Source organism: Crotalus tigris, unplaced genomic scaffold (assembly GCF_016545835.1).
Source record: "Crotalus tigris isolate CLP2741 ecotype Arizona unplaced genomic scaffold, ASM1654583v1 scf7180000024343.1644824, whole genome shotgun sequence".
Classification (NCBI taxonomy): domain Eukaryota; kingdom Metazoa; phylum Chordata; class Lepidosauria; order Squamata; family Viperidae; genus Crotalus; species Crotalus tigris.
The window spans coordinates 1,110,146-1,133,104 of record NW_024100513.1 but is presented as its reverse complement, the minus strand read 5'-3'; the positions used below and the strand labels follow the sequence as shown (position 1 = coordinate 1,133,104).

Below are 22,959 nucleotides of genomic sequence, written 5' to 3'. Positions count from 1 at the left end.
ATTAAATTGAGGAGTACCAGATTTAGGCTGATGAACAGTAGCTCATAATGAATAAGGTGGAATTAAAAGTGTCATGGTCTACAGTAAAGAGGTTCTAAGACTCCCTGGCTATATTCCAACACAGTTAAATACACTGAAGCTCATTTATTTCAAAATACTTCAGCATAAATTAATATACTAGACTCTTGACTGTAATCTATCTCAATGCAAGGAGATACTGCTTCTTGTTGTTTCTCAAAAAACCAAGAAAAGCAAAACAATGTAAAAATATTGGACACCTTAGGTGAGATGCAAATCAGCTATCAATCTGAGACAAGCTTTTCACTTTGCAGCTCTGATTAAGAAAAATAAAAAGCTATTAAAATGTGTTAATACTTACCAGACTTCTATACTGGCCTTGAAAAAGTTTTGAAGTTCTACTGTGTAAAGACTGGGATCCCAAGGAATCAAAAGACTTTATCCGGTGAGATGATGGCCTTGCACACACAGAATCACTCCCTAAACCAATATCTGAAAAAATTGGCACATATATATATATGTATATAACATTTAAATGTTTACCTATTATTTATATAATGTTACATTTATTTTTAGGAAATATATTTAAATAGGTATAGGTGTATTTCGAGGAGATCAACCCTGACTGCTCTTTAGAAGGCCAGATCCTAAAGTTGAAACTCAAGTACTTTGGCCACCTAATGAGAAGGAAGGACTCACTGGAGAAGAGCCTAATGCTGGGAAAGATTGAGGGCAATAGAAGAAAGGGATGACAGAGAATGAGGTGGCTGGATGGAGTCACTGAAGCAGTAGGCGTGAGCTTAAAAGGACTCCAGAAGATGGTAGAGGACAGGAAGGCCTGGAGCAACGTTGTCCGTGGGATCGCGATGGGTTGGACACAACTTTGCAACTCCCAATAACAAGGTGTATTTCAATTTACTTATTCCTCAAATTTGTAAATTGGATGTCCTTCATGAATATACATTGCAACCCAAAGTACACTAGATGCACCAGGGAAGATACAGGATGGGAGACGATCTCTATCAATTGGAGGGAATTCAAAAGTATCAAAACAAAAAAAAATCACAACTTCCTAACTTTTTAAAAATAGTCATAAGCTAACGAAAAGCTATGCCTGCTGCCCTTGTAAAGTTTAAGGCTAGAAGCAAAAAATATTGCACAGAGATAATCCTGAACCCCACTGAATCTGAAAGTTAAGATGTACATTACCTTGAGCCTCCAGTTTAAAAAGTGAACAGAAATTGGTTTTCCTGTAAACTAGCTCTTTAAACACAATTTCTCTTTTAAAATACCCAAATTAATCTGCAATGCAATTGCACCCTTTCACAATTGACAGGATTACAGAATAAACTGACTGCATAGCCAAATGTGCAATACAATCATTATAGTCTTCTTTTAAAACAATCTTAATAGTGCACTCCCTCCAGATATACTGGTATATTAACTGAGGATCCTGAAATGTGTTAAAATACCTGGAGGGCGTTGGGTTTTATAATAGCTACACTAAAATATACACATCTAATTTCTCAGATTAAATTTAAAAGGAATGCTGCTTCTATATGTGATTTTCCAGAAATGGAGTTGGTCTTACCTGAACGCCTTTTCTCAGTACGGAGATGGAGAATCCACCAATGGGTTTTCTCTGTCTGCCTGCTCTTGAGACCAAGTAGCCAAACAAGCCACGCCCCCCCCGCCAGGAGATCCAGTCTTAACGAGGGCGAAGCGGCTGAAGATGAACTTGATGATGGCGCTCAATTCCCTAGAACGGCCTAACTGACCCTAGGGTGGGTGTGGATTCTTCATCTCCGTACTGAGAAAAGGCGTTCAGGTAAGACCAACGCCCCTTCTCCAGTACAGGAGATGGATAATCCACCAATGGGACATACCAAAGCCTCACTGTCCTGATGCGCGGGGAACAGATAAAGCCGGAATAGAGTCCTCAGAGACCACTTGCTGGAGGACCCTCCTACCAAAGGAGGCGTCCGCCGAAGCAAAACGGTCAATTTTGTAGTGGCGTACAAATGGAGATGGCAAGGACCATGTCGCAGCCCTGCAAATCTCCTCAATGGATGCCTGAGTGGCCCAAGCCGCAGAGGTTGCAGCACTGCGAGTGGAATGGGCCATAAGATGACTTGGAGTCGGCAGAGAAGCAGACTGGTACGCTTCTGCTATACAATGCCGGATCCACCTGCCAATGGTGCCCGCAGAAACCTTTTGCCCCAAGGAAGCCGATCGGAATGCTACAAAAAGGGCTTCTGATCTACGGAATGGCTCCGTGCACTTGAAGTACCGCCTCAAGGCCCTGCGGACATCCAGAGTATGCCACTGCCGCTCCAAGTCATGACTCGGATTTGGGCAAAAATTTGGTAAATTATTTCCTATGATCTGTGAAAAAGAGAATTTATCTTTGGGACAAACGAAGGATCTATACGTAGGACAACCCTGACACTATAGAAAATGCAGAGGTCATTCCTGACCGATAAGGCCGCCATTTCTGATATCCGTCTGGCTGATGTAATGGCTATCAGGAACACCACCTTTAGGGACAGGTGTCTGAAGGAAATGGTTCCCAGAATCTCAAATGGTGGTTTAGTGAGGGCACGGAGAACCCTCGGCAACTCCCAAGTTGGGTACCTGTGAACAACAGGTCTGGTGTTGCACGCTCCTTTGATAAAGGCACGAATCCTGGGATGGTGAGCCAAGGGGACAGAATTCTGACACGAAAGAAGAGTGGACAGTGCCGCTACTTGTCTGCGAATAGTCACAGGGGCGAGGCCTCTGTCCAGTCCGTCCAACAGGTATTCCACTATTTGAGGGATGGTTAATTTGGAGATGACAAGTTGTCGCCTCCTACACCAAAGGCAAAAATTCTTCCAAGTGGAATCATAGATGCGATTGGTCGCAGGACGGCGCGCAGCCTGAATCACTGTGATGGCTCGAGATGAAAATGATTCTTGTGCCATTATTCTGCGCTCAAGCGCCAGGCGGTCAGCTGCAACCATTGGGGATCCGGATGACTGAGGGTCCCCTGATGTAGTGACACCCGATGTGGAGGAATCCTCCATGGGGATGACTGGGACAGGTTCATCAAGTCGGCAAACCACAGTCTCTGTGGCCAGTAAGGGGCCACAAGTATCAGTTCCGCCTGTTCGTGAATTAGTTTGCGGATGGTCGCCGGAATGAGTGGTAGTGGCGGAAAGGCGTAAAGTAAGCCTTGTGACCACCGGGTCCATAAGGCGTCCGTCCCCTCCGCCTCTGGAAGGAAATAACGGGAATAGAACCTGGGGAGTTGTGCATTTGTTCGTTGCTGACCCCTGAAATATGCTCCGCCCTGAGTGATTCCAGGGTGGACTCTGCCCAGGTGAACAGAAACCGTGCCTCGGCCATGAGGGATTTTGACCTGGTGCCCCCCTGCCGGTTGATGTGTGCTTTGGCCGCCACATTGTCCGTGAGGACTAGAACATGATGACCTTTGATCATATGTTTGAAGTGTTTTAACGCTAAATGGATGGCCCTGAACTCCAACCAATTTATGCTGTTTCTCAGATCCACGGTGGACCAACGTCCCTGTGTGAAATGAGAGCGTAGATGGGCTCCCCAGCCGTACAGGCTGGCATCTGTTGTGATGGTGACGCGTTCCGGTTCCTTGAAGAGTGACCCTTTGGTCACTGCCTGAGAACACCACCAACGAAGCGTCATTCGAACGTGAACTGGAACCTTGACCAAGCGGCTGGATGCGCTGGTATTCTGACGCTGGTATGGAAGGAGGAACCATTGAAGGTCCCGCAGATGGAGTCTGGCCCAGGGAACTATGGCTATGCAGGAGACTATCTTGCCCAGTAACTGAGAAAATACGACCAGTGCAACTGTGTGTTGCCTGTATATCTGACGATCCAGTTCCTTGATGCTGACCACACGCTCCTGGGAGAGATAGACCATGCAGTTTGCTGTGTCTATGATGGCTCCCAGGTGCAGTAATCTGGATGAAGGAGTTATCTGACTCTTTTGGAAGTTGACTGAGAACCCATGTTGTTGCAGAATGTGAATGGTGGTCATCACGTTTGCCCGAGCTGTCTGTAAGGATGCTGCCTGGATTAAAATGTCGTCCAGGTAGCATTGGACTCAAATTGGGATTTTCCTCAGTCTGGCCGCTACCACTGCCAGGATCTTCGTAAACACCCTGGGTGCTGAAGATAGGCCAAAAGGAAGGGCCCTGTACTGGAAGTGGTTGCCTCTGTAACAGAAACACAGGAAACAACGGTGAGCCGGGTGAATTGGAATGTGAAGGTACGCTTCCGTGAGGTTTATTGACGCTAGGAAGTCGCCCTGCCTGATGCCTCCCAGGATGGACTGGAGGGATTGCATTTTGAATTTTTTGTATATTATATACCTGTTTAGATTTTTTAGGTCCAGGATGGCCCTCCAACCTCCTGAGGGTTTGGGAACCACGAAGAGGATGGAGTAAAACCCCTTGCCCTTGTAATTTGTCGGAACCTGTTCTATGGCTTGTATATCCAGTAAATGCTGGATGGCCTCCTGAATGAGTCTGTGTTTGTTGGGATCCCGAGATACTGAGCAGACTGTGAATCGGTCTGGAGGCATTGCACAGAATTCCAGGGACAACTCGAACTGTACGGTCTATAAGACCCAGTTGTCCGTGGAAGTCTGTTCCCACTGGTGGAAAAAGTGGGCCAACCTTCCTCCTATTGGGAGATTGGAGCAGAAGTCATTTGGTCTTTCCGTAGGGGTGGCCTGCCCCACGAAAAGGCCATTTTGACTGGTTTTGCTATCTACTCCGAAACCCTTGCCTGTCGTAAGGACGGTCGTAAGACCTGTCCTGCCTAGGAGTATATGTTCTGGCAGGTTGACTGTGGCTGTAGCCGCCTGCTGACGAAAGGGCTGTCTCCGAAAATAAGGCGCAGGCCATTTGTCAGCTTTTTTGTTTAGATGCCCCATTACCTTACGCTTATCCTTATCTTCAACCAGATAAGGTGTGAGAGCCTCCCCAAACAACTTGTTGCCTAGATAAAGAGCGGTTGCTAGGCGCCACTTGGCCTTGGGGTCCGCCTGCCAATACTTCAACCACAACATCCTCCTAGAAATTATGTTGGACGCTATGGACCTGGAGGAGAATATGGCTGACTGGAGTGAAGCGTCTGCCACATATTCTGTGGCTGCTACCATCTTAGCCAGGTCCTGATGAGTGCGCATGTCCTCAATTGGGACCCTGGCCTGAAGTTGTTGCAACCATAAGAGAGTGGAGCAGACAAAAAAAGAAGCACATGTTACCGCTTTGACGGCCCATGCTGCAGATTGATGTTTCTTACGAAATGATTGCTCCCACCTCTTGTCATCAGTCTTTAGTGCTTCCAATAAGACCCCCGCCATGGCGGTCTGGGAAACCAAGGGAGTCCAGGCTTCATCCACCTTGGGGACTTCCAGAGCATCCGAGAGATCAGTGGATGTGGTGAACAGCTTTTTGTTCATTCCACTCACTGAAGGGAGAGAAGATGGAGTGTCCCATTGCTTTTTGATTCCCTTCAGAAACATGGCAGGACAAGGGACATGATGTTCAGCGGCCACCCTTTCAACAAAAATCGGCCGTGATGGGGTACCTCTTGTTCCCTGCTGCTGAGGGAACTGGTCGGTCCCCATGTCTGCCGTCAGGGTGGCCTTGCCGAGTATGGTTAGGAACTTGTCCGCATTAAATAGACTCCCTGAAGTAGAAGGCTCCGGGGGAATTTCCTCATCCTCCGAGAGAGTAATTTCCGGATACTCCTCCTCCTGAGGGGATGAGTATCCACTCATGGAGGATTGTCCGGGAGAAACTGGCTCCTGAGGTGCTTGGGGTTCCGTAGGGAGCTCGTAGGGTGGCATGGTTGAGGTAGAGGCCTCCTGCTTGGAGTGGCCAGAACGTTGAGCCAAAGCTCTGTCCACAACCTTGGTCAACAATGCCTCTAAGCGTCCGTTGGAGAAAATATCTCCGATGTCAGGACCCCTGAGTCCCGCAGCCATGGGCGTGAATGTGGACTCAGGGATGGTACCCGGGACAGGTGTTGCTTGTTGAGCCGATGTAGAGGGCGAGCCCAGTGTTACCGGCATTCCCGGGAATGACCACACCCCTTGATGTGATGTTGATGGGCCCAAGGGAAGTTCCATTTCGGTGGCCGCTATTTGATCCCCTTCCAATTGAGCTTGCCTCTGTGCTCTGGAGAACTCCTTCTCCAGAGCCTGGTGCCTACGGTTTGCTTGCTTGTCCGCCAACTTGGATGTCTTCCTTAGTGTGTGTTTGGTCTTGGCTTTGCACTTGCCCGCCACCTTCTGTTCAGAAGGTTTAGTGCAGCCGTAATTGGGTGATGGAGAGGGCGTGCCCAAGGTTTGAGGCAACGGTGATCCCTCCATCCCACTTGAGCAAACTCAGTGGAAGCACTGAGGTAAAGCTCAGGCGGGTAAGTAGTTGGCGGCAGCGAGATTGGAGCAAATACCAGGACTGTTCCCCTGACCACCCGACCCAAAAAAAATAACTCTCTCTGGACTATGGTCACGGTAAGAGAGGCAGGTACCGAAGGCACGTTTGGAACCACTCTCTGGGCTCCGCCCGGAGGCCTTAGGTGGCACCAGTAATAAAAAAGAAAGTGTGCACCAGTAATAAAAAAGAAAGAAAAAAAAATTGTAAGCAACCTCAATCAAGATACAAAAATAATTGAGCAATTGGAATTAATTTCAATTGGCGGCTAACCGATATAGGAAAGACCTGTGATGAAGGCTTATTTACCAGTGTAGCTGCCTATAACCAGGCCTGTTAGGCCTGAACAGGCCTCCACGTGGGGCCTAAAATGGCCGCCGCTATAACAATGAGGCCTGTGCACTTGATGGATATTAATCAGTAACGAGGGAAAGAAGAACTGCTTCCTGTGTTGCTGCTGAAGCCGGGAAGCTGAATTCCACAGCCGAAAATTCGGCTGAGAAAATGGCGTCAGCTAGGGCTTTGGGCTGCTTTTACAGCCTCCGTAGATTGGATTCAGGCCGAATCCGAGGCAGGAGCCTGTAATCCTTTCCCTAACTGGGGAAGGAAAGCTGGGAGTGCAGGAGAAAAGGCGCAGCAATTTGTCTCTGCAATTGCCTTCTCACCCCCCCCCCATACCCAGGGCCCTGGGAAAGAAAGAAGTGAAAGGCAAAGGGGATAATATGGGAAAATTTCCCCCCCCCCACACACGCTATGAGATTTACTAGTGTTTCACGTGGTACTGATACCTATGGCTAGGCCTGTTAGGCCTGAATAGGCCTCCATGTGGAGCTAAAATGGCCGCCACTGTTAGAATGAGGCCTAGTCAGTCGAGGGATGCAAAAACGACCAGGAGGGAAGAAGACAAGGTTTGAGGAATCCTGCTGCCAAAACTGGGGAATTTCCCCCCCCTTGGCTGTGGATTCCCCCCCCTGCTTATGGGAAATTTCCCCCCCCACACACGCACCCCCACCTCCAAGATAGGGTAGGGAACAGGGCTGATCCCAGCCCTGATGGGAAATTGATCAGGAAAACAATTTAGAGTTTCCAATAATAACGAATGGCAAGAATCCACCAATGTATTTCCCTATCTAACCTGCAATTGATTGAGAGCCAAGTCACAGAAGTCTTGCAAGAGCGGAGACCAAGTTAAGACTGGATCTCCTGGCAAGAGGGGGCATGGCTTGTTTGGCTACTTGGTCTCAAGAGCAGGCAGACAGAGAAAACCCATCTCCTGTACTGGAGAAGAGTAAATTTCACAATTCATTATACATTTTTATTAGTCTAAATCAGAATACCCCAATCCAGCAGTCTCTGAATCAATCACACTATAAATCCCATCATTCAGTCAAAACTTAAGACAACTAAGAAATGTTGAGTCATTTAACACATTAGGTACTACGTTGGAAAAAGCTGATCTAAATGTACAGACTATTCTTCCCTCATTTAAGTCAGCTGAATGTTCAGCCTCAATTCATTGTACAGAAAAGCACATGCTACTGATACCAATGGGATTTGTATATACAAAGCAGTGTTTAAATATATCATGTAGTTTCTGAATCCATTTGAAACTTATTCTGCCTTCCCTTTGGTGACCAACGTTTAGAAAGTTATCTACAGCTCTGCTACATGAACTAGGAGAAGGCAGTAAAAGCTCAATGTTGAAGCTACTTTCTGCTAGGGCTGAGAGGCACTCCACTGAAAGCAAATGGATGCTTCAAAACAGAGGAGTCACAAATCAAGCGCCTCTCTGCAGCCTCTGAAATCAAGGGTGTCCTTCCCTGGATTGCATGGCAGTTGCAGAGTATAGCTAGGTGATTCCAAGAAAAGGCATGGCTACTTTAAAGAATTGCAAACAGATGTTATGTTCATGCTGCCATGTACTTTGAAGCACCCTGTACCTTTGAATTTGAAATGCTATACAGCTATTAACTTTGTTGCTACCATTAGTCAACTGAACACAGCATCAGTGCATTTGTTTTATTTAAAAAATGATATTCTGCATGCAGCAGTATCTAAATAACTTTGGTTGATTTCAAAAAGTTAATTGGCATCAAACTGAATTAGTGTTTTGAATGGAAATTCCAGGACTACAGTTTTGACTAGGAATCAAAGAAATCACTTTTGCATTCTTGCCAGAAAAAATATATAGAAGTGTCCATGAAATCACAGGACTTGATTTGGCCTCAAAGGAAAACTGACTTTACATTTTGCAGCTCATAGTTACTGCAGTCAGACAAGAAGTAGGACAAAAGCAATCCCAAAAGTAGAAAAGCAAATGATGTTGAGTAAAATTCTGAGATATGTAGCTGAAATTATTCAAATTTCAATCATACAAATTAACAGAGAAAGGATGTTAAGTAACAGAAAACCATCAACTTCTAGAAAACTATTTTAAAAATACATATTAAATGGATTTATATTTACCTGCTGTTACTTTATTTAGTGCCACCAAGGAACTAAGCACTTTACTGAAGTTCTGTCCTTGGTAGAGATCATTTGCATCAAAGGTCTAAAAAAAAAACCATGATCTTATTAGAATCTAGAAAGAAAATCAACACTTTTTTTAAAAGCCTGATAATATATAGTAGAGACTCTCAATATTTATAGTTTATTTTTATATAAAAGCCATTGTTTGTTTTAACTAATTTTGGAGCTACACAGGCCTGATTGATACTCAAAAGCAATAAAACATGATTTATAATCCAGCACGACTAGATTCAAACACAATGTAAATCCCAGATTCATGTTGTGTAATGTATACAAGCAATGAATTATGTGAGACTTCGCAGAGCTGTAGCTATCAAGAATATTAACCTTATACTGGACAGACCTGGGCTCAAAACCCAGAACAGACAGTTGAGTGATTCAGATCATATTTAAACCAATAAAGTTAACTTTTCCCAGCTGCATTAAAATACTGAAAAAGCAGGTGAAGACACCCCAATCATATACATTCATGTATGAAATGCTTGATTTCCCCCAATATTTGAAGTTTTCTTTGTTTAAACAAAGAAAACACTAATAAATTGATTCTTTTAGGCTTGTACCACATCTTTTTTCCATCATCAAATGGCCGGAAACTGCCATCAATTTTTAAGAGCAACAGCTAGAAGAGCTTGCAGGTAGTCCTAAATCACAGGTTGTCACTACTCAAAGCCATACATAATGTGGCTTGTTCTAGTTTCATTTCATCTGTTATCCAATCCCATCCTTTGTAGTACAGTGAAATCTCATTTTAACAGATATTGTAGAGAGGGGATGTCCATTATTTAGGAAGGTCCATTAATACAAATGTATGTCATTTTGGCAATTATCATCTGTATGTCATGTGTGAATGGAGCCAACTGTGTCCTATTCAACAGATGGTGCTTAACCATGGTTTAGAATGACATCTGAATCCACTGATCTATTATTCAAACTGTATACACCTTGGAAGCTTATCCAACAGATAGTATATCCTATCTAAATCCTTGAAGAAAGGATAAGAAAAACATAATTTCACATGCAAAACTACAAACAGGATTAAATATAATGAGCAGAATTTGATGTTTGGACTGAATACTAAACATTGCCAGTTTACAGTTAAGTACAGTAGAACTGCAAAAACTGTATGTTTAATTCATATTATTCCCCCTTTGCATTTTACCTCAGATTTTAAAAAATAATCATATGAAACATGAAGTGACTCATACTTTCATGTATAACAGTATAACAATACAACAAGCACATAGCAAAGAACACATTTATGATATTTCTCTTACATGTATGAGTTAGCATGTATTTGTGGAGGAAAACGAAGGCTTGTTACCACTTTTTTAAAAAAGACATTTATTTATCAGGAAGCTTATACACTTCACCAATATTTGTCAATTCGAAGTAGGTCTTATACCCTATTTCTATAAATAGAATTAAAACAATACAGACAGAGAGCTGAATAAAGAGTAATTCCACTTTTTTCACCCAAGAAAAAGTGAAAGTGTAATGCACAAACTATTATAAAAACCAAGTAAGATTAGTTTTATAACTTGAATGCTCATTGATTATGTAGAAGACAGGAAACATTCTTTTGAACTCATAGTACTATTTTTTTAAAGAAAATATAAAAATGCAAATGAAATAAAAAGTATAGATGGGCCTAAGTAAATGAACTTTTAACAGAATTAGTGGCATATTTTGAAATACTTGCATAATAGAAACAATTTAAATAGCATTTAATAATATTTATTTCAGTTTAAAAAAATCAAAATTAAGTTATAAACATTATTAGGAAGTATTAGCAATACAGTAAGCTTTTTTGGTTTTTGAAAATACATTCAACACGTATTATAAATATCAGAAAAATGAAAATTTCTATTTCTTTATTCCTATTAAGTAATTTTAATGATAACTTGCCAATAGACACACATACAAAAACTCTTAGTTTCATGCAACCTAAATCCACTAAATTAAAATTTTTATGAGTTAAAAATAGAAAGCTTATTATACTGTACCAATATGCATAAAATAATAGTCATTATAAAATCTACCTTTCTATGGGCGTATAGCCCCAATCCATGTGTGCAACCAAATCCATTCATTTTTACATGCATAGCCTTTTCTATTTCATAATTTAAATGCTGCTAGCTTTTCAGAACATTTTACAGCAAAATCTTTTGTAAAAGTTATAAACTTTCCATATAAAGGGTATATAGTATGGACATTACTATTACTCCATTACACCTTTTCATGTATACTTTGCTGTAAAGCAAAATATATAAACTGTGTAATTTACATCCTGCATCTCTTCCACATCTGGTAAACATACTCCAGTTTTGCTATAAGAGATATAACATCAGTTTTGCTAAGAAGAGGTATAACATCAAAAACAAACTTTAGTAATAACAAATTTAACATCAGAGATGCACAATAGTGGCTCAAGTGTGACAAGTTTTGATTCTATTAAGTAAACATACTCAACAAAAAAATATTCTGCAAATTTCTTCCTAAAGTTTATTAAAAAGAGAAAACTTCAGTTATTTTCTTTAAAAAAATTAAAAATCTAGTTTCTATGTTTTGGGAACTGTTAAACAACATGATGCAAGACAAAGGCAAAAAAAGTGGTGTCCTAAATCCTGAAAGACATTTAAAATGAAAATTTTAAATATATTTAAAGCAAGAGAATTTTTCTAAAATAGCAAGAGGAAAAATGGATTTAAACTCACCTCCATTGTAAATTCTCACTCAACAATAGCTTACTAAACCAGCATTAAAAGGAATAATGAAAAAACAGGATGTTAAGGGGCTTATGTTTCCTGTCAGACTGAGACAATCTGGTATATTGGAATAAGTTAATTGGCTCACCCCAACTGAAGCATCATCATCATCATCTGCATTCTGCACCTAGCATGTATTACTCAACAGGAAAACAAACAGGATAAAGGATGGGGGAGGGAAGAACAAAATATGTATATGTACTGCACTGATTATATGAAATTGATTTTATGACATCCAAAGTTCCTTCATGTAAGACAGTAATCATATTAACAGAAACAAGTATTTAAGTAGCTAATTCCCAAGGACTCAAGATCACACCAAGAAAGGCACGCCTTTTTTTTGCATCACAGAAATTGCATTTACATATATAGATGCTCTTTAGCATAAAGATGAAAGGAAAATTAAATGATCCCCTGCCTATCTTTCTGCAGTTGCTTCTCAGGAAGCAGAGCTGCCAAGGCTCTGGAATGCTACCTACAGAACCTTCTGGCAGTAAACCAAAAAGAAATAGACTATATGACTAGAAACATCAACTCCTAAAACAAATAAATAGAACACGCCATAATAAAAATATCCCTGCATTTCTACGCATTTGGCAGAGTTTCAGCACACTGTGTTGTAATACAGTATTTATATTTACCCCTTTATGGATTACTGCCTTGTCGTGGCAAAGGGGCTTGTGTAACTCAGTGAAGCTATAAGCTATGCCGTGCAGGGCCACCCAAGACGGACAGGTCATAGCAGAGAGTTCTGACAAAATGTGATCCACTGGAGAAGGAAATGGCAAACCACTCCAGTATCTTTGCCATGAAAACCCCATGGACAGTACTAAAAGGCAAAAAGATATGACGCTGGAAGATGAGCCCCTCAGGTCGGAAGGTGTCCAATATGCTACTGGGGAAGAGCAGAGGGCTAGTACTAGTAGCGCCAGAAAGAATGAAGCGACTGGGCCAAAGCCGAAAGGACACTCAGCTGTGGATATATCTGGTGGTGAAAGGAAAGTCCGATGCTGTAAAGATTTTTTCTCCATAGGAACCTGGAATGTAAGATCCATGAATCAAGGCAAGCTAGACGTAGTCAAAAAAGAGATGACAAGACTGAACATCGACATCTTAGGAATCAGCGAACTAAAATGGACAGGAATGGGTGAATTTAACTCAGATGACCATCAGGTATACTACTGTGGGCAAAAATCCCTCAGAAGAAATGGAGTAGCCTTCATAGTCAATAAAAGAATAGGAAAAGCAATACTGGGATACAATCCCCAGAATGACAGAATGATCTCAATTCAAATCCAAGGCAATATCACAATAGTCCAAATCTATGCCCCAACCACTGGTGCTGAAGAGGATGAAATTGACCGGTTCTATGAAGCCCTACAGCACCTTATAGAATTAACACCAAAAAATGATGTCCTTATCATCATGGGGGATTGGAATGCTAAAGTAGGAAGCCAAAAGATAACCGGAATAACAGGCAAGTTTGGCCTTGGAGTACAAAATGAAGCAGGGCACAGGCTGATAGAATTTTGTCAAGAGAATACGATGGTCATAACAAACACTCTTTTCCAACAACCCAAGAGACGGCTCTACACATGGACATCACCAGACGGTCAACATAGAAATCAGATTGACTATGTGCTCTGCAGCCAAAGATGGAGAAGCTCTATACAGTCAGTAAAAACAAGACCAGGAGCTGACTGTGGCTCAGATCATGAGCTTCTCGTTGCAAAATTTAGGCTTAAATTGAAAAAAGTAGGGAAAAGCACTAGGCCACTCAGGTATGAACTAAATCATATTCCTGATGAATATACAGTAGAGGTGACAAATAGATTTAAGGAATTAGATCTGATAGACAGAGTGCCTGAAGAACTATGGATGGAAGTTCGCAATATTGTACAAGAGGTAGCAACTAAAACCATCCCAAAGAAAAAGAAATGCAAGAAAGCAAAATGGCTGTCTGAGGAAGCTTTGCAAATAGCTGAGGAAAGAAGGGAAGCGAAAGGCAAAGGAGAAAGAGAAAGATACACCCAATTGAATGCAGAATTCCAGAGAATAGCTAGAAGAGATAAGAATGCCTTCTTAAATGAACAGTGCAAAGAAATAGAAGAAAACAACAAAATAGGGAGGACCAGAGATTTCTTCAAGAAAATTGGAGATATGAAGGGAACGTTTCATGCAAAGATGGGCATGATAAACGACCAAAATGGCAGGGACCTAACAGAGGCAGAAGAGATTAAGAAGAGCTGGCAAAACTACACAGAACTATACAAGAATGAGCTTTACGTCCCAGATAACCACAATGAGATGGTCACTGACCTCGAACCAGATATCCTAGAATGTGAAGTGAAATGGGCCTTAGAAAATCTGAGCAACAACAAAGCTAGTGGAGGTGACAGTATTCCAGTTGAGCTATTCAAAATCTTAAAAGACGATGCAGTAAAAGTGCTACACTCACTTTGCCAGCAAATTTGGAAAACTCAGCAGTGGCCACAGGATTGGAAAAGGTCAGTTTACATTCCAATTCCAAAGAAAGGCAATGCCAAAGAATGTTCAAACTATCGCACCATTGCACTCATTTCACATGCTAGTAAAGTTATGCTTAAAATCCTACAAGCTAGACTCCAGAAGTATGTGGATCGAGAACTACCAGAAGTACAGGCAGGATTTCGAAGAGGCAGAGGAACTAGAGATCAAATTGCCAACATACGCTGGATCATGGAGAAAGCTAGGGAGTTCCAGAAAAACATCTACTTCTGCTTCATTGACTATGCTAAAGCCTTTGATTGTGTGGATCACAACAAATTGTGGCAAGTTCTTAAAGAGATGGGAATACCAGACCATCTTATTTGTCTCTTGAGAAACCTATATGCGGGTCAAGAAGCAACAGTGAGAACTGGACACGGAACCACTGATTGGTTCAAAATTGGAAAAGGTGTCCGGCAAGGCTGTATACTGTCGCCCTGCCTATTTAACTTATATGCAGAGCACATCATAAGAAAGGCAGGGCTAGATGAAACAAAAGTTGGAATTAAGATTGCCGGGAGAAATATCAACAACCTAAGATATGCAGATGATACCACTCTAATGGCAAAAAGTGAAGAGGAACTAAATGCGGGTGAAGAAGGAGAGTGCAAAAGTTGGCTTGAAACGCAACGTTAAGAAAACCAAAATCATGGCATCCGGCCCTCTCAATTCCTAGCAAAGAGATGGCGAAGAAATGGAGGTAGTGACAGATTTTATTTTTCTGGGCTCCAAGATCAGCTCAGATGGGGACTGCAGCCAAGAAATTAAAAGACGCTTGCTCATGGGGAGGAAAGCTATGGCAAATCTAGACAGCATAGTAAAAAGCAGAGACATCACCCTGCCAACAAAAGTGCGTATAGTCCAGGCCATGGTTTTCCCAGTTGCAATGTATGACTGTGAAAGTTGGACCATAAGAAAGGCTGAGCAACAAAGAATTGAGGCCTTTGAACTATGGTGCTGGAGAAGACTCCTGCGAGTCCCTTGGACTGCAAGGCGTTCAAACCGGTCAGTCCTAGAAGAGATCAACCCCGACTGCTCTTTAGAAGGCCAGATGCTGAAGTTGAAACTCAAATACTTTGGCCACTTAATGAGAAGGAAGGACTCACTGGAGAAGGGCCTAATGCTGGGAAAGATTGAGGGCAATAGAAGAAGGGGACGACAGAGAATGAGATGGCTGGATGGAGTCACTGAAGCAGTAGGTGTGAACTTAAATGGACTCCAGAAAATGGTAGAGAACAGGAAGACCTGGAGGAACGTTGTCCATGGGGTCGCGATGGGTCGGACATGACTTCGCAATTAACAACAACAACAACAAAATTTATATTCAAAACATGATTGCTGATAAACCATATTAGTGGGCATTTTGTGCATTTCTTTTTTTTTTTTTTTTCCTTCCCCATTATTTCTGAAGCCTCAATTTCAAGACTGATTGTCAAATCTCTGCTTTGGACTTGAAATTTTCCTGTGTCACTTTTTTAGCATGGCCAACACTATAGAATCTAACATCCTAGCAGCATCTATCCAGAGTAGATCTAAACTTCTGTAGGTTCACTCCAGATGCCCTACTACTTCTGGGGTTTTAAAAAATAAGAATTCCTACCCCTCATTTACAAGAAGAACAGGAAAGGTTAAGTGTTGGCTTGTTTTAATTTCATGGTACATGTACTCCCTAGAATATCTGGCAGTCTAATATCTCACCACTTTATTACTCAATCTCAACTGAAACCATAGACTAGACTTTCTCTTTGACCCATTAATAACTAATTCAATTCTGTATGACTAGCTTTCTTGTCATTAGACAAAAACCCTAACAATAATAAATACAATGCTACATAGTCAGTGGATTATTAGCACTGCTTCAAGAGGCAAATATTACAGCGTAAGGGATAGCACCAAGGCATTAGAGAACAAATTGTGTCTCCTATGACAACCTTAGCCATGGAGAAGGTATTCCATCACCATATATAAGAGGAAAGACAAACAAAAAGAGGGGAAGAGGGGAAGGAAGAAGGAAAGGAGAATGAAGAGGGAAGGAAAAAGAAGAAAAGGGAGAAAGAAAGGAAGGAGAGAGGGAAGGAAGGAAGGAAGGAAGGAAGGAAGGAAGGAAGGAAGGAAGGAAGGAAGGAAGGAAGGAAGGAAGGAAGGAAGGAAGGAAGGAAGATTATAATGAGAGGGAGGAAGGGTCTGAAGGAAGTCCTGCCTTAGCACTTGGCCACAAGCATTGAACAGGTATTTACATCAAGTGTCCAAAAGACATTTGAAAATTTTGTTAGCCTTCTAACTACACATTATGTAATACAATCCAGTGACAATAATAGATTTGGGTTTTTTTAATAATCTACTAGAGAAGATGACTCATCTAAATTTAATCTCCCTACCTGAATATCCCAAGAAATTGATATTACAATCAAGATATGACAATCCTTTAAAAAGACAGATTCACTTTGGTACTCTATCTTGGATGAACCTATTCAGATTGATAGATCGATAGATATATAGATAGATAGGTGTATGTGTATGTGCATTAGTATCTGAATATTCTTGTTTTCCTTTCTCTACTCTATTCTTATTCATGTCATTTCTTTTTAGTGTGTAAACTTGGAAGGCAGAACAGACTTTTTCTTGATTTGCAAGCCACACTGGGAGCTCTTCCAAGTAAAGCGCTGGCATGCTTTGAATAAATGATTCCAGAGTTTCCCGCTGGTACATTTATAAATCTATTCCTACTGGCTTATTTAAACAAGGAAACTTTTTAGATTTTAAGTCAAGTGAGGAACTAATACTTTTATTATCGTCTTTCCACATTCCAAATTCCAATTATTGTGGCCCACTTTTAGACCACACTAATTCTGAAAATGAAAAAAATAATAATTTGTTTGCATAAAAACAGATGCCATGTGTACCAAAACCTTTTTGAACAAATGATCATATTCAAAATAGAGAGTTCATCTTCTGAACACACTTTCAGAATTATTATTGGGGTCCCTCCCATTCACAAAGACTGTCAGTACAACCACACACAAAATACCAATTTACCAGAATGCTACCGAGCATCCCACTTTATCTTTATACTGTGCTTTGGATGCTTTGAAGACTGAAGCAGAAAGTTTATGATATAATTAAAAATTTGAAACTTACAAATATAATCAGGTATCTGCTTCAGAACCACTTTTTTATTGTGGAGTTCCAGGGAAGGCAAAGTAGATGGAAGAACCAAAGGAACAGCTTATCACAGGGTAGTGTATTGACTCCAACCTTTTTTAATATCTGTACCAATGATCAGCCACTCCCTGAAGATACTAACAACTATATGTAAGCTGATCATCAAGCAATGGCTGCACAGGGAAAAAACATCTGATGAGATTGAACATTGTTTAACTGCAGCTCTGGTAGAGCTGGATCAATTCTATTAGGATAACCAATTAAGGCCAAATCCAGCAAAAACTCGGGTATATGCATTCCATCTTCGCAATAAGAGGCTGCTAGGAAGTTGCATATTATATGAAAAGGACACTACAGGAGTATTGCTACAGCCCTAAACATTTAGGGGTCACTCTAGATCGGGCTCTAACAGGTAAACAGCATGGTTTTGTGTGCTGCCTGCATCCCACTAATGGGGCTTTGCTTGTTTGTGCAGATCGGTTGCTGGCATGCCACGGCCCAGTACTGGTCCACGAACCAGGAGTTGCGGACCCCTGATTTAGACAACACCCTCTCTATGTCCTAAAACCAGTTCATCAGACATTAAAATCTAGGAAAATCTTCCTTAGGTCAACGGGGAAGACTTTGAAGAATTTAAAAGCAGAGAGGACCTAAGGAAAGCTACAAAGAACCAACACTGCATGGAACCAATGGAGTAGCTGGTACCTGGGTCTGGCAAAAGCTGGGAAGTAGAGAAATCATTGAATAGACTGCACATGGGTAAAACAACATCCAGAGACATTCTGAACAACTGGGGCTAACTGGTAGCTTCTGCCCGTTGTGATTGTGGTGACATGCAGACAACACATTATGTATACCTGTCCTTTGTGGATCTCATGGCAATGAGACAGAATACAATTAATATTGCTAGTTTCTGGATAAGATCTGCTTAACTTGTACATATTTTAATTCTAAATAAATAAATAAAATTTTTATACTTTAACTGGACAGGTCAGTATACTTGTAAAAAAAAGCAACCACCCATTCTTACTTTCTAAGAATTCTCAGGGTCAGCTTTGGAAATAAATATGATGCTAAAAAGTGATGCTTTGCTTTCTTAATATCAGCTTCAATTTGTTTGTTTATACTTTTTTAATGTAAATAGTCAGACACAGAAGATAGCCTTGTGGCACCAAAGAGAACATCAACAGACACACTGCACCCCAGATATAGTATGATCCCTGACATAGGCATATATAATTTTAAGGCAATTTCTTAAACCACTGGCTACTAAATAAACAACTGTCTGTGTTGGTCCAAAATGCTAAGATATATAGTAGTTCTGCTAATAACTCTCAATAGTTGAGCTCACATATTGTGCCAAAATAAAACCAAACAAATGTATGAGAGAAAATGAATGGAATACTTAGTAAATGTACTGTATTTTCCGGCGTATAAGACAACTTTCTAGGCATGCAAATCGGCTCCGAAATCGGGGGTCGTCTTATACGCTGAGTCGTCTTATACGCTGGAAATTATGGTAATAAACATTTACCATCCAGAGTAGAGAATGGAACAAAGATGAATGAGATCTCCTTGATGCATTTTATGGATTTTTGTGTAATAAATATAATGACATACAGATTATGTATGTTCAAAAAAAATTGTATTTATCTTTTCATGCAGATGCAATACACCTGCTAGCTAAGAATCCTTAGGATTTATAGCAAACATTAGACACAGTATAATAAAGCAAGAAGTATGAATCTAAAAATCAATGTATTGAAGATCAAGGTTGTAATTTGAAAGTGACAATACAGTGAATAGTAGAACACTTACTAAAGATAAAAAATGAAGAAGTGATAATATGGTTAGAGCACAGAAAATGGATGAGGAACAAATTGCAAAATTATATCTATAAAGGAAGGGAAAAAGGGGTTCAGAAGACAGAAAATGCCAAAAAGTAGTGGTTAGAAGGAGGTAATAAGATCCTTCAAAAGAGAGAAGTGGCAAGTTTAAAGAACAAAAGGCAACATATAAAGCAGAGTACAGATATGTTTGCAAGAATAGAAAGCAATGGGGAAATAGAGATCATAGATGTAGTGAATGGTGTTGATAACTAAATTTAGTTAATTTCTTTTTCCTTCGTTCCTTCATAAGGGGCAAGAGAAGGAATTATTTGCATACTTTTACCAAAAGGGAATAGCATACTAGATTTGCAGGAGTAGGATTTCCAAGACAGATTATAAGATGAAGAGTAATTTTGTGTATCATGTGAGACAGCAAATGTACATATGAAACTACAAATCAAACAATTCTGCAACTAGTGAAAAGCTTACTAAAAGAATTTTGGACATGATAGAAATGACACTTTATCAATGAGTGGGCACTTCTGTCATGGTGGACTTTGCCTCCAGTAGTACATTAAAACATGTTTAATAGCAGAACCTTCAATAGGAAAGCCAGACACACCCATAAATATATAGGATGCTCTAAATGCCCATATATCCCACCTTTTTTAAATTTGGTCAACTCAAGATAGTGAACACGCATAATACTCCTTCCTCCTTTTTTTCCCCATAGCAACTCTGTGAAATGGGTTGTGGTGCTAGACCGTGACTAGCCCAAAGTCACCAAGCCAGCTTTCATGCCTAAGGAAGGTCTAGAACTCATAATCTTCTGATTCCTAGCAGCACTTAAACTATACCAAACTGGCTCTCAATTTCCTAACATGAAAAGAGCTATAACTAAATTGCTCACAAGGGCAAAACTGGTTATATTTACACAACAGGTTTAGTCTTATTAACTTTATTGAATTAACTCAAGCTCATAACATACCACACCATAATCAAATTGCACAGGCTAGATTTTCACAATTTATTAGGCTTCACTGTGGTGGGCTAGTTTCTGAAGAGACATATAAAAAAAAAGCTACCGAATACACAAAGTGGAGATTAACTTTTTTCTCCAATCATAATATCTTACTAGTTCTCTAGCAGAAATCACACTAGAATACCTTCAGCTGTGAGGCTAATACCAGTCAGGAGTAGCCTGGGCATTGTGAGGTAATTATTCTCACCCCCAAGACAAGCATTCCAACACAACACAGAGTTCTCCAGAAACCGCTTATCTATCATATCTTTCCTAGAGCTTGTCCTTCGTAGGAAACACATTTAAGCCTGATTGCAAAAACACTGTTCAAACAACAGGAGGGTGGCATAAATTATGGTTTTAAATGTAGAGAAATTATAGGAATGATGCGTGTGAACAAACAGCTTATAGGCATACAGATAGAAAGCATATTAATATTGGGCTATGGAGAGACTCGCCTGTGTAAAACAGAGACAGGGAGGTTTCTTGCTCGCAGCCACTCTGTCCCAGCTCCCGCTCGTGCCGATTCATACTTTTGCAGAGATTTTACCGCGGCGGTGGTCCTCCGCCACCCCATTCCCCCTTCCCCCGACGCTCCACAGGTAGACATGCCGTCGCCTCCCATCCCATTTCCTCACCTCCAGGCGAAGGGTGGCGCCGCATGCCCGAAGAAACTCGCGGATATTGCTCAGGCACTCGCTCTCGGTGCGCGGCTCCGGATAAACCTGCAAGAGGAGAAGGCGAAGCAGCTTAAGTCAGATCGGGGCTGGGCTCCAATTGCGGGAAAGCGCTCGAGAGAGGCCACCCCGGACTTACCTTCCTGGACAACTCTTCCCTGTAGCCCCATTCACTCCCCTGCTTCTCCCGTCTTGGACTTCACTTGAAAGCAGCGTTTGATTTGCTGTGCCCGTGACGGGAGAGGTGAACCGGGAAGTAAACACGAAAGCAGGAAATGGCGTGTGAAGAGGACGAGGGAAGTCTCTGTCCACCCATCCTGGGTCATTTTCCCTGCTGCCTCCCTCCCTGTCCCTAGCCAATAGATGCTTCCCATCCTGAGGACCACTTGGTCCAAAAAGAAAAAGAAAGAGAGAGAGAGAGAGCGCCTACGAGTTCCGCCCCCGCCCTCCCCGGAAAAAGACAAATTTGCTCGCACATCTCTTTTTTCAGCCGCCGCTGCTGGGGAAAAAAAATTAATAACAATTGCAAATTGAAGTGGTTCTCCTAAGCTGCTCCCCTTTCCTCAAAGGCTTCTGCATTTTTTAACATCCTCACAACATTGCCTTTATCTTATCCCCATGGCTTTTAAGACATGCTAAATGGAACTAAGGTTAAAAGTAAAAATTACTCCTTATGTCAAAGGCATCCAAAAGAACCAGCTATTAACTTATAGGGAAATTAAGTGACTGGCAATGATTGGAAATAAAAACAATAAAGGCAGGGCAGGAATTGGCAAGTGCCATGCCACCATAATTTTATTGCTTCAAAGATGAACAGAAAACGCAATACCTCAAGAGTAGGAAAATGTCTATTGAGATTTTCATATATTATTAAAACTGGTTTTTTTTAAAGGCTAAGTGCACATTACAGGCATCCAGTATATTTGGTCATGTGAAGCAAAAATTGTGTGATATATTTTTAAAAATATGTTTTTCCAGATGTGCTCAAGAGCGTTGGCAATCATTAAATCATGATCTACATTATAAAACATAATAGCAAAACAAACCAGGAGTAAAGAATCAAAACGCCTTAGTTAACAGAGAATAACCTATCCTACCCAATTTCCTAAACTACAGTACATGAAAAAAGCATAAATGTTCTCAAGTTGATTGACAAAACTAGAGCTATCAGTAAAAAGACTGTGCGATAATCTGAACTCTGTTCTTTAGGAGAACAGCAGAACAGATTCCTCAACCCCAAACAGAATGATGGTCAAATCTGATGAAGCATTTGCATTGTGCACCTTTAATAGAAAAGCAGAAAATATTGTAGCCCAGCGGCTCCCAACCTTTTGGGTGCCAGGTACCAATTCCGTGGAGAGAGGTTTTCCTGTGCGTGTGCAGATGGGGCTTCACTCCTTTGCACGGCCAATTTCTGGGGTGCCAAAGCCTGATGCCAGTCTATAACCCAGAGATTGGGGACCCTGTAGCCAATGATGGGCATTGCTCATTTTTATTCTATTAACGCCAGTACTGAAAAAACATCACTATCTAATTCTTATCAGAAATGTGTCAAACAGCTTTGGATTTATGAAGGTGCAACTAATTCTACGGCAACTAATCATACTTTTGAATGGGTGGTTAAGACTGTTAACCATCTTTTGCTATGTACCTCTGTCGTCATTCAAGGCTGATAACCTTAAGATAGCAGAAGCAGGAGAAAAGCTCAAGTTGTAGAAACTTCCCCTTAGGTCTACACAGAAAAAAGAAGCACATGTAATTGACATTTTTATGCACCACTCCCCAGGCACAATGTACTAACTTAGAAGCCCATAGAAGCTTCCAGAGAAATGAAGCCCCAGGTCTTTATGTGGGATTTCCAAATGTTGTCAGCCACAGTCAATACAAGGAAGATCTTAGTTATCTCTGTACCATAAAGCTTTATAGCTAAGACCATGGTAACAATGAATTCCTTACATCTAGAGAG

At 41.2% G+C, this 22,959-nt stretch overlaps 1 protein-coding gene across 7 annotated transcripts in view; it reads right to left on the bottom strand.

Annotated features, from left to right (window-relative positions):
* ARHGEF7 (Rho guanine nucleotide exchange factor 7) overlaps positions 1-22,959 on the bottom strand; it is a 142,233-nt gene that overhangs the window by 103,204 nt on the left and 16,070 nt on the right. For 6 of the 7 annotated variants that reach the window (XM_039326742.1, XM_039326738.1, XM_039326737.1 and 3 more), the window contains exons 2-4: positions 20,955-21,041; positions 8,951-9,035; positions 380-510 (exon numbers count right to left, since the gene is read on the bottom strand). In XM_039326742.1, the coding sequence (XP_039182676.1) occupies positions 380-510; positions 8,951-9,035; positions 20,955-21,041 (303 nt within the window). Of the gene's footprint in view, positions 1-379; positions 511-8,950; positions 9,036-20,954; positions 21,042-21,132; positions 21,178-22,959 lie in introns of those variants that run through there. The other variant, XM_039326741.1, reaches the window with a different exon arrangement.